This window comes from Takifugu flavidus, chromosome 7 (genome assembly GCF_003711565.1).
Source record: "Takifugu flavidus isolate HTHZ2018 chromosome 7, ASM371156v2, whole genome shotgun sequence".
Lineage (NCBI taxonomy): Eukaryota > Metazoa > Chordata > Actinopteri > Tetraodontiformes > Tetraodontidae > Takifugu > Takifugu flavidus.
The window spans coordinates 10,441,567-10,453,718 of NC_079526.1; the positions used below are offsets into that span (position 1 = coordinate 10,441,567).

Below are 12,152 nucleotides of genomic sequence, written 5' to 3' on the forward strand. Positions count from 1 at the left end.
CAGCTTCACATGCAGCCGTTAGTTTTTAGTATCTGTTGCTTCTTGGGCTCTTTAATGTAGAAAAAGACTGGTCCCCCTGAAAATGCTCCCCCAAGATTTTGCTTTTCTCAAATATAAATCCAATTTCTGTTTTATTCAGATCTGAATTATCATGTCTCACAATGTTTCACATCGTGCTATTCCTCACATCTCCACTTCCTGTCAGGAGGCACTTCCAGGTCGGAATGTACCTAATATCCATCTTCCACATCCAAAAGCACTCTGCTGCCTTTCCACTGCGCACTCCACTTCCATTATATATCCATAATTGCTTTCCCACAGCAGTAGGCGCCTCTTCCGGGCAGCCGGTTATTATAGCATTGACAAAGTGACATGGACATGCAGAGACTGACGGAACTGTATATTTATACATGATATAATAAATGATGCCTTCGCTAAACGAGTGACTGACAGAGCCACTGACTCTATGCATTTGGTTGTTTTGTTTCTTCTCTTAATGCACGGTTACTTTAGTCAGCTCAACATGCTCGTCCATCCCCACAAAAAGAATCACAAGATGGATATTACATCTATAGGCTAGTGATCAGAATCATATATCTGATAGTGGAGCACCCTAATCTATAGAGGCAGGTGAACTACATTGGTGTGAAACAGGCAGCTCATTGAATAATTTGGTTTAAACTATTACAGTGCTTGAAAAGTGATCCTTTCTAGTTTTTAGGAGGGTTTTTTTTTATGAAGGTTTTCTTTTTTTTTAAAAAAATCTTGTGAAAAATTGGACCTGTCGTTATTTGCTGTAAACTTATTTCAATTAATATCAAATTAACAAAGCTGCAATAATGTGAATGTTCTCTGGTCGATGAATGTCGGTGAATGTTCTCAGTCATTCAGGATGAAGAAATCTCTTTACTTTAAAAACTAAAAACCTTTTAGATTTGTGGAGACGTTTCACCTCTGATCCAAGCTTTTTTAGAGCAAACTTCCTGCTGGGATTTCCTAAAAAACGCACAAACTGTGCTGGTTTATGGAGAACTGCTGTTCTTGGATGTTGGTGGTGTTTGGTGGAACACATCCTCTATAATTCTGACCCAGGGATTTAAGTAGAATGGTTATATTTACAGATCCTCACTAAATGTTTGAACAAAAAAACATTCAAAAAATAAAAAGATGTTGAGATCTCAAGCTGATTCTAAAACCTTGTGCTTCGGAGAAGCTTCACCTTAGAGTCACGTTGTCTGTAAATGGGGGATGTCCAGGAGGGTGAGGAGCCACGAGACTAACATACGAATGATCCTCCTGTACCATGGCAACAGGGTCCATCTGGCCATACTCCTGATGTTTTCTGGCAAGCAACTACTGGAGCACTCTTCCAAGATACTGGAAAAGTGCCTCCCCTAATAAGCCACAACTGCTTCCAGTAAACTTGTTATTCCAGTGGAACCAGTTTGTTTTTCTTTTTTTTTTCTCAGACTATCAGTATAAAAAGATGAAGACCCGCTGCTGTCCATCATAGCTCCTGAGCTGCACCTCTCAATCTACAGCGACGATGGGTAAGTGAGAGTCCTATAGTGAACATCTCTAGAACTTCACGCAATGCTCTTATTTCCTGTCACCCTTTCTCGCTTTCTCCGGATGCACAGACCAATCTACCTACGCCAGGCCAACCCTTAGCCTGCAGCAGGCCACCGATCTGGTGGAGCAGCTGTATGGAATGAGGGTGACCAAGATGACCAACCTGCCCAGTTATCTGGACCAGAACTTCCGTCTGGAGGGCAAGGATGGGAAGAGGTACGTCCTGAAGATCATGAACGTGGAGGACAGCAAGAACTCCTCCCTGCTGGAGATGCAGACCCTTGCCATGTCTTTCCTGAAGCAGCATGGTCTTCCTGCTCAAACAGTCATCCCCACCACCACCGGGAAGCTGATGAGCATGGAGGAGATCGGTAAGAGGAGAGACCTCGACGACAACCATGTGTTCAAATGTATCCTTAGACAGTGTTGGAGGAAATCTGTAAGTTTCAATTTGTTTTGACCTCTTCAGACTGTGGACATGGAGTTCAGACCTACTGTGTGAGGCTGATGAACTACATCGCTGGCAAAACCATCGCTGAGACTCCAGTGACCCAGAAAGATCTTTATGAGGTCGGCAAGCTTGCTGCCACCGTGGACAAGACACTGCAGACTGTAAGTCTGAAGGCGTTGCCGGTGGCAACCCTTTAGTTACTTTTATAGATTTTAAGATCTGGTTTAGAAAGAGTTCTTGAACGTTAACATGCATGGAGTCAATTCTACTTTTCACCTATAGATGGATTCTCCAAACATTGAGGTCTTGCAAAAAGGAGACTCTGTTTGGAGCTTGTCCAACATTCCTCTCCTGGAGGAATACCTGTCCGTGATGGAGGACGATCCCCTGAAGGACGTCGTCCAGGCGGTCATTGACAAGTTCAAGACAGACGTGCAACCCAAACTCAACTTTTTCCGCAAAGGTGAATCACGAGTAGTTTTTCATTAACACACCACCAGTCCCTTCCTGGGACTTAAAGGGACAAACTGTGTCTTCTCTTTACACAGGTGTGATCCACGGAGACCTGCGTCACCACAACATCATCGTGAAGCCCGACGACAGTGGGAACAACGAGGTGTCCGGCATCCTGGACTTCTCCCTGCTCATGAACGGCTGCTTTGTGTACGAGTTGGCAATTTCCATTGCTTACTTTATGCTGGAGAATCCCAGTCCTCTGGATGCAGGTGGTGCTCTGGTAGCAGGCTGGGAGAGCATCATGCACCTTAACCAGGAGGAAAAGGACTCCCTTTTCCTCCTGGTGCTTGGTCGTTTGTGCCAGTCCCTGGTTTTGGGGCGGTACAATGCCCAAAAGTACCCTGATAACAAGTACCTCCTGAAAACAACCAAAGGTGGTACTGAGCTCCTTACCAAGCTCATGGAGATGGGCAAGGAGGAAGTGCAGCAGAAATGGTTCGCACCTGAGCGTGGTGTGAAAGCCAATTAAAGGGGAAAAAACAACAAAGAAGAGATGAAAGAGCATATTTTGCTCTACTTTCTTTGTTTGGGTTTTGGGTACTTTAATTCTTTTTTCCCTCTTAAAAACAAATCAGAAACATATATGAAAACCTTTGAAACATAGATGGTAAAGACACAAGAAAGGACAGGAAGGACCGTAAAACCTTTTTAGACATGTCAATTGAGCGCACTACTCAAATAAACATCCAGTACATGTAAAAATGGCCAAGGTTTTAAAGAGCACAGAGCTATTGATGAGGTTAAACTTAGATGTGGGTCTTTGACTCTCCTAGCTGAAATGACTACAGATGATTTTTGATCCTTCACTTTCTGCTGATTACAACTTTTGTGATAAGCACAATAAAAATATCTCATTGTCTCAAGTGGAAACAGTCATTTTCCTGCTGAAACATCTAAATAAAGGACAATTAAGGCAAAACGTTCATGCATCGTTGTTTTGTGTCCGTCTTGGGGGATGTTAGAGCCTACACTTGAGCAGCAACAAGTAATGGTGGCACGATGCTGGTCGGCCATGTACAAAGTTGAATTATGATGAAATGTTGAAATGCATTTTTACAATTTAACCACTAGGTGGCGGAATTGCTCCAAGTATACTCCAAGTGCATGCGGCAGTATTGCAGTAGGGAAAGGCCTCTAGGTCAGGATGGATTTGTAACTTTAATACACTAATAATTGCACTGAAATACATGTAATGTGCCTGACTGAAGCTCACACTGTCAGCACCATCACATATGTAATAAACTAATCACCTGTTTACAATACAACTGCCCACCTCAAGGGTAGCATCTGCTCGTTGGCCCTTTGGACACGCACCTCCAAACGTGCGGGGAAATCCAGTGTTCTTCTGTGGTTGTCTGCCTGTTCATGTTTTTTTTCTGTCTGTTTAATGAGGCACAACGGCTCTAAAGTTAATACAAATGTTGAACTCATCATACATTCTTCTTAGAAAATGGTACTTTAAATGCACATCTCATACATTTGAATGGGAACAAAATGGCAGTCCGGAGGATCAAGCTGAGTGCACCTTCCTCACTTATCTCTGCTGATAATCCTCCTGGCATTTAAGAACAAAATCCTGGTTCTACACGCACCTTTGAGGATTAATCAATAGTCATATTATTTCGTGATGATTTACATCAAAGTGGCCATGGTGACATGCTGAAAGTAAGGATTCATATTTGAGGCCAAGTCCACTTTCCTGGGAACATTTTGACAAAGGACTGGTCTAAGAAGTCGGTGGAAAACAAAAACTCACTAAATGGGCGTGTTACAGTTGGGACACTTCCTGAATAGCTCGAAACAGCCCTTTAAACATTGTTATTTAAACCATTTCAAGGGAGTTTTTTCTAAAATACATCCTTTAAATTTCGGATTTAATCTGATCGTCCTCCAGGTGTTATTCTTTGCAGCATTCTGTCGCCACCTTCCCTTGAGAAGAATTCCAGGACCTGCTGCAGAGAAGCATCTCCGCTGCCTGATGCTGCCACCTCCAGGATTCCTGGTGCACACGGCAGTTTGTGATCCTCCAGACAAAAACATCTCCTCTCTACTCACCATTTGACCCTGGAGCCTTTGAGTGGCCATGGGTGACCACGACTGGAGACTCTTCTCATATGAATATTGACTGATGAGGAACCCTGGCAACAGTTGCTGGGTGGAGGCCTCTCTCTCATCACAGCTGCTGAAGCTTTGAAAGCCTTCAAAATAGTCATAGTTGTCTCGCTGACCTTCACTAGTGTTCTTGCACTCTAAGTTTGTGAGGACAAATTGCACAAGGTTTACATGTATTTTTATTTAATAAAGACAGATAAGATTGTTAGAAAAGCCTTCCACCTTAACTTAAACCTCTTGGAATTTGTGCCACACTTCTCACAGGAGTGCCCAAACCCCAATGATGGGACGTCCCATACTCAGATAACAGTACAATTTCCATTGTAATTAACTGATATTACACGTTGATAAGTCACAGGCATGTTTATGAAATCAATAAACACCTTTCAGTTACCACTGAACAAGGCTGAGATTTGCTCCAGACCCATTTGTGTTTCTTCAAAATAAATCTCTATTCAAAGTTGCAAACGTCTTAAGGATAAGCGAAAAAAGTCACCCCTCAGTTGTGTCAACATTGGAAAAGCAGAATAATGACATAGCATCCAACCGCTGCGAATGTGTGGAAAACAAAAGAGAGGCCTCCATTAGTAAGCAGTTGTTGTTGCACAGTAACTTCCTCTCTTATCGCTTTATTTCAGAGGGCTTTCCAGAAGAATGCTGGTCTGAGTCCTCTACAATAAGTCGTTCCCCATCATACCGAAACAACCTCAACAATGAGAGCAAGGGAGAAAGAAAGAAACTCTTCAGCTTGAAATTAATTAAAACTTTCCCCCCACCATTCTTTGCTTTTCAATGCACGCCTCTACTTTTGCTCTAACAAGCGTCGTGGGGAACTATCTGTCTGGAACAGGTGGGAAACAGTGGCCTCTCCCAGCTCCAACATTAGAGGCGCTTAGAGAGGTGTGGCTAATCGATTGGACTGGCTGGCTTTACTCAGGCACGGGGAGGAAAAAACCTGGAACGTTGTGTGCGGACGAGGGAGATGCGTGATTCCTCTGGGAACCCGACTACGTTAATAGTTTTGTAATATGGTCCAAGAAAGCAGGTGTGCAACATCTTGTCAGTTAGATAAACCACTTGAAATATTTGCTCCTCCCGCCTCATCAGCCCCTCTTAACACATCCAGGGTTCCGGGCAACTTGAACAAGATGGTACGGAAAACATTCCGAAGTGTCTCCCTAGAGAGACTGGACAGAAAATCAGCTTAAAACTGTGGTTTTACAAGCACGAGGGTCCTGGGTTTGAGTCCCTGCTGGGGGCCAGGGTCTATTCTGTCTGGAGTTTGCATGTTTTCATGTTTGCTTCAGCTCTATGTGGGTTTTCCAGTTTTCTTCCCAAAGAACAAAGACGTGTGTTTTGGGGGATATTTGCATGGGTAATGCTAAATTGAGCTAATTTCTGGATGTTGTGTGCGGCAGCTAGGGCAGGCGCTGACATTTAATCTCCCTCTAGCAAGAGAAAAGTGAAACTTTCAACTTTAAGATGTATTTTTAAAATCTTTCCCCTTCTCAGGGCGATGTGATCTGGCCTGGTCGGCTTTTTGTCTTAAACCGAATTAAGGCTGAAATGCACGTTAACACCGATCCCTCCTGTAGGAGGCTGCTACCATTCTGCTTCAAGCATTAACGATTTTTCTCTCTTAGACATTGACATTTTCCCTTAGCGCCGTTAAAGTTGAGGGTGAAGTTCACCTCAAAGTGCCTCGGGCAGTGACCCAAACTACACCGAAATATATCAAAAATCTGAGAAATGAGATAAGGGGAGTCTGTTACGCACAAGGTCCAGAGTTCACCGAGAGACAGAGTGTAAACGATGGACGTACCATCCTGGAACCTCAACAGTTTCAGGTTGCAGCCAACTTTTCTCAGGTTATTTTCTTGCCACATCCTGCTTTGGACGGGGAGACCAAAGCAGTCAGTGCGTGAGCAGAGTTTATCTGCAGGTCACAGGACACGTACTTTGTAAAGCTTTATGTTGTTGTGGGGTGGAAGAGTGTTCATGCAAGTGTATCATGGTACAGAGTTTATATTTATCAACCTACAAAAATGTAATGACTCAACCAATCGATAATTGCTTTGTTATTAGCTGACCTTTTCATAAGGGCGGTTTTGGGTCGTGAAGCAAATAAATAGAAGCATTTATTGGCAAATACATCAATTCAGACTCAAATGATTTAGAGTTGCCAGTTTGCTTATTCTAAAAATGGATGCACACATGGAATTTAGAAACATTAGGAAAGTCAGCTGAGGAGATTTTTTTGGAGTCAGTCGCTGTTGAACATGTTCATCATAATGCGTGTGTGCTTGTGTGTGTGCGTGCGTGTGTGTATTGCTACCTCACGTGGCTACGTGGGTGGGCCGGCACGTTCGGCTTGACGGCATATGTGTGTGTGCATGTGGTTCAGTGTAGGTGGCTCAGCATGCACAGTGTGCTGGGGTGAGTTTGTGTTCCAACTTCTGCACCAGTGCACAGGGGACAGTCGGTCACACAAACAGGCTGCCATTCTGCACGGAGGCCCGTCAAGGAGAAAAAAGGCTCTAATCCCAAAGGTTTCAGAATTATATGTGTGTGTTTGTTTGTATAAAGATCATAGTGAGGACCAGAATACAACTTTCACTGAAAGTGAGGACAGTTTTGGGATATGAGGACATTTTTGCTGGTCCTCACAACTTCAATGAGCTATTTATGAGATCTGACTTGGTTTTAAGGATAAGGTTCATGTTTTGGTTGAGGTGAGGGTATGGTTAGAGTTACAGTGAGGGGCTGGGGAATGTATTATGTCTAGGAGAGTACTCACAAAGATAGAATTACAAGCTTGTATGAGTGTGTGTGTGTGTGTGTGTGTGTTGATGCTGATGATGATGCTGAAAAATGCAAAACTGCTGAAAAAGCAGGTGTGTTTGGGCCAAACTTAGACCTCATAATTACAGTAAAATCCTTCCTTTCCTATTTAGAAAAAACACAATATTTTGAGTCGCCTTAGTATTAATATTGAGATAAAACAAAACTCCGTCCAGGACACGTGTTCTTGATAAGAATGTGAGCCTATATTTTGTTAGTGTGTAATTGTGGACATATGTGTTTAGAGTCCGACAGTGTGAAGAGCAAACGCCAATAGAGGCAGAGTTGGAAAGAACTCTTCAACAGGGAGGAAAAATGGAAAGAGATCAAAAATCTAGTGAAAAATAGACATTTATACCAAAGATGACATAGTTAACATGACCCTTTTTGAACTTTTACACCCACTTGTGTGATCCAAAATCCCCCTAAGATCTATTGGCAACCAATAGAAAATACTATGCGTCGACATACATTTCACAGCTCTCTCCACAGCAAATGTCCACTTCAACAGAGATATGATGTTTTGACACTCTATACATAGCATAACCAAAAACATATGAAACCAATGAGAAAACACTGAACTAAATATTAATAGAAGGGAGTTTTTAGTCAAACACGCTGCAGCTCAGTCAGAAACGGTCCCATTTATCATTTCTCAGGGGAAGTGGGGGTGTGGAAGCCTGATCTCAGCAGTCGTCCAGCAAGAGGTGGACACACACGGTGGCCAGTCCTTCATCGGACATGCACGCCGTTCGCTTAAACGAGTCACCTTCACGCCGAGTAGTTAGAACCCCGTTTAATTTCTGCCCATTTTCAGAGACTTGTAAAGAGGTCAGCCAAGAGATACTTGCAGCAGCAAAGTTAACTCTCCCAAAAAAACCAAAAACAGCGCTAAAAGTGAACTTCTCACTGGGCAAACTGGCCAAATTTAGCCCCTAAGCTGGATTGTAACTAATATAAAAGGCACCAGTGCAGATTTGACCAGACCACATTGTCCTTGATGTCAACCACTCAGACGTATTCATGCATTTTACTTGCATGTCATTCCTTTATGTCAACTGTCCTTAACAACACTGCCTCTAGCAGGAACACCCTGAGTCTTACAAATGATTTGGGAAAGTCTCTGTCAGACACAGGTGTGTGTCAAACATTAGAAATGATTTGTCAGGATCTGCTGATGGATGGAGGAGAGAACAGCGAGATGTGGGATCAGAGCCACTGCTTTGGCTTCCGGTAGCAGCAGCATCATAAATTAGAACCTTTAGAAACTTACCTCAGGCACTGTCTGTCTGTCTGTCTGTCTGTCTGTCTGTCTGTCTGTCTGTCTGTCTGTCTGTCTGTCTGTTCATCTTTGCCTTCAACGTTAAACGGGCTGGTTCTGTGTACTTGCTGTTTGTATAGTTAATTTCCCCACAGGGATCAGTAAATCTTGCTTTGATATTCACTTGTAAAGGATGCGATTGAGAAGGCGTGTTGATTCCACAGTAAATCCTCCATGGTTAGCGTCAGGATTTTTTAAAACCGGAGAGACTACGGCTGCATTTTAGGATGAACGTGTCCAAGTCAGCTGAGAAATGTTGCATCAAACCAGCTCTTGCTGCACTTTTGGGCCTATTTAAGAGAAAAAGAACAATATTCTACATTTCCTGGGCACAGTTAAAACGACACCTATTATCACCGATCTTTTACCTCAACTCTGGAGACTTACTTTCTTTCTTAAAGAACATCTGCATCCCAACTTTGTCACTCTAACAGCAGATTTGAGGTGCAATGATCCCTGGCCAGAGGTGCAAGCCTTCAGTTTCTTTCTCACATGGTTTGAGTTACAAAACACTCTAGAACTTTCTGTATCTATTCTGCCCCTGTGACCCTTTGAAGGGAAAAGCAAAAGAAGATGGATGGATGGATGGATGGATGGATGGATGGATGGATGGATGGGTGGACAGATGGATGGATGGATAGATCTAGCCTGCCTTGAGGAACTCGAAAGTCTTCCCGGTTATCTGAAAAAACTCTCCTGATCCTGCTGCAAACACAACTAGATCTCAGATAAGAGGATAACGGATTCCTTTCTTTTCCCTCCTCAGCGTTCAAATAAATTCCGCTTTTGACTTATCAAAACCTTCAACTCCTCAGACATGCTCACTGTTTGGCAGAATCTATGACGTAAAACCCTTTCGCCGTTCCATCCAGTGGGATATCTCTCATCTGATCATTATGCACTCCAAGAAAACTCCACCGTCCCCGGTTCATTCCTCATTCGCAACTCGTCATCCCAATTCCACAGGCCGGCAGCAAAATATACACACATGCTGGATTTACTGCCTGGTGGGACTGAGTGATGTGAATGCAGCACTGTAGGACTAAACTTTATGTAACATTAAAGGCAGGGAACTAAACCGAGCTGCACGCCTTTAGTTTAAATTGGGGGGAAATTCATCTTGGACTGATTGAATGGAATAATTATAAATGTGTCTTTGTTTCTTGTATGGATTCAACAGTTTACCCTCACATTTCTGAATAATAGGAGGAAGACACTTTATTTTATTTAATCTTATACGGCCTCTTGGGGATGCAGTCGATGAAATCGTTAAATGTTATGCCTGACATCCAAGGTATGGGCAGAAGACATGCCAGAGATGGACCGTGCGAGACTCCACCACAAGGTCCTGCTGCTCACACTGCCATCTGCAAATCATAGACGGGGAGCCTCTGAAATTCTCCTCGGATGCTCCATTTCTCCATCAACCTCCCCTCTCTCAAGTTCTTCCTCATCCAATCAGGACGCGGTCCAACTCTCCCCACAGTGGCTACCACCGGCGTGCGCTTCAAGCTACCATTTTCCTATCCCATTCGCTGGTTGACTAATTGGTGTTATGATTAGTTAGTATTTTTGGCATGCCTGGGGTTTGCGGGGTTGGGTTCTCTGTGACATGATGTCTAAAGCACTTGTCAAAACAGTGGCTGGAGGAGCCACGCTGAACCGTCAAAGGTGGAGTTTGACACAGCAGCAGGAGGTGGCGGAGGGAAAGAGATGGAGGGAGTCAGGGGGAAATGCGGCGCCTCACTCCTGACAGCCCCATTCTTCAGGCTCGCTGCCCACAAACAGCACCAGGACTCATAGAAACAGGCAGCACCAGCCAACCTGGAGCTCCCAGCTGCATGCTAACATACGCTCGCTGCCCTGAGGCAAAGCTGCACTATCCCTGCAGATCAGGCTGGAAGTGTCCGCGGAACGCTCACACTTGTTTCCATTCCTTCCTGTCATATTCTCCGTTTTCATCAGTCCTGACATTTGTTTTCTCATGACAACATTTATTTCCTGCCCTCCAAGTTTTCTTTGCATGCATGATAAATTGATCTGGTCCTGACGGCGAACCATGGAATTAAATGTTATTGCTGATAACAACTGAGCCAAGCACCTTTGGAGGCTTCATTCTTTCCAAATGTTTCTGCTTCCCCATCCAGTCTGAAATCCAACCAGTATGGATGCTAAATATTTCAAAATGGAAACAATACCAAAAATTAGTAGCAGTATAGATGGAGGCTAATGTCCACTGTACAGCGGCTGGGATAATCCAAGAAGACAACTGATCAGGGACTTTCCCATAGATACTTATGTGAATTCATAAATAAATATGACCTGAAATGATAGACAATGCAGCATATCGGTTCCAAAACAATCAATTGCCCAGATTGTTTAACAAGTTGTAGATGCGTACTCTAGACCACGTGACGGTTGCAGATTTGAACATTTCCAAATTGTTGATTTGAATGGAAAATGACAGAGCTGACAAGCTCACGTGTGAGATTTCGACTCCATACCATGATGTCACCACTGCCACAATCCTCCTGCTGTGCTAAATTGCCCAGAAACTGACCCCATATCCCCACCGGTCCGTGCCGCTGTCTCGTGAGTCTGGTATTTATTTGAAAGGTACATTCTACTCTTGCTGATTTATAGCTTTTAAAGAAGTAGGTTTATTGTATCCCTGCCGGTTAAAAGCTCCCAGGGTTGTAGTGTTGGTTTTTTCGCTTTTTTGCAACATTCATTCGGACAAGTTTACTTTCTGCAACGCTCGTCTTTCCCTCTAGAGTATCCTTGTTTTATCTTTCCATAAAACACACGATGCAGATCTCAGTGGGTTTTTGTCATTTATTTATTTCTTTAAAATCTTTCCTGGTAAACCTCAACTCTGATATGAAAGCATTTCTGCTGAGTTCCCACGTGTCATTTGAGGAAAGGAGGCATTTTCCAACCATGACTCAGTATGATTTCACACCACACGTTGTTCCACTAAGCACACCTCCCGGGCAGGGTGCAGGAGCCAAAAAGCACACATGCATTCTTTATTGAGACTTGTTTGTCCATCCAGTCCTTTCATACAGGCGTTCTATCCATATACATCTACTGACTGCAGGAGTCAACTGCCAACCAGCTGCAGACTCCAACAGAATCAGGACGTCTGGAGTTCAGAGGTTGTTGTAGGACTTTTTAGGGTAGAGGTGCTCAACGTCAGGGTAAAAGAATAAGCCAAAGGTCTCATTGGGACAGAAAGGTCTGCTCAGGCCCTGCAGGAAGATGATACTAAAGACGCTATCCAAGGAATCTTGGAGAAGCTAAGCCAGACTCGCTGCAACCATTAACACATAGAATTGT

At 43.6% G+C, this 12,152-nt stretch overlaps 1 protein-coding gene across 1 annotated transcript; it reads left to right on the plus strand.

Annotated features, from left to right (window-relative positions):
• Nucleotides 1-1,417: 1,417 nt before the first annotated feature.
• Nucleotides 1,418-3,458, plus strand: hykk.2 (hydroxylysine kinase, tandem duplicate 2). The gene is made up of 5 exons (XM_057039287.1): nucleotides 1,418-1,550; nucleotides 1,641-1,943; nucleotides 2,042-2,184; nucleotides 2,306-2,486; nucleotides 2,572-3,458. Exons 1-5 carry the CDS (start codon nucleotides 1,547-1,549, stop codon nucleotides 3,006-3,008), a joined length of 1,068 nt encoding a protein of 355 aa, XP_056895267.1. The 5' UTR covers nucleotides 1,418-1,546; the 3' UTR covers nucleotides 3,009-3,458.
• The last annotated feature ends 8,694 nt before the right edge of the window (nucleotides 3,459-12,152 follow it).

Coding starts and splice junctions, on each gene's coding strand:
- hykk.2 (XM_057039287.1), top strand. Junction 1,944..2,041: donor GATGAGCATGGAGGAGATCG/GTAAGAGGAGAG, acceptor TGACCTCTTCAG/ACTGTGGACATGGAGTTCAG. Junction 2,185..2,305: donor TGGACAAGACACTGCAGACT/GTAAGTCTGAAG, acceptor TTTCACCTATAG/ATGGATTCTCCAAACATTGA.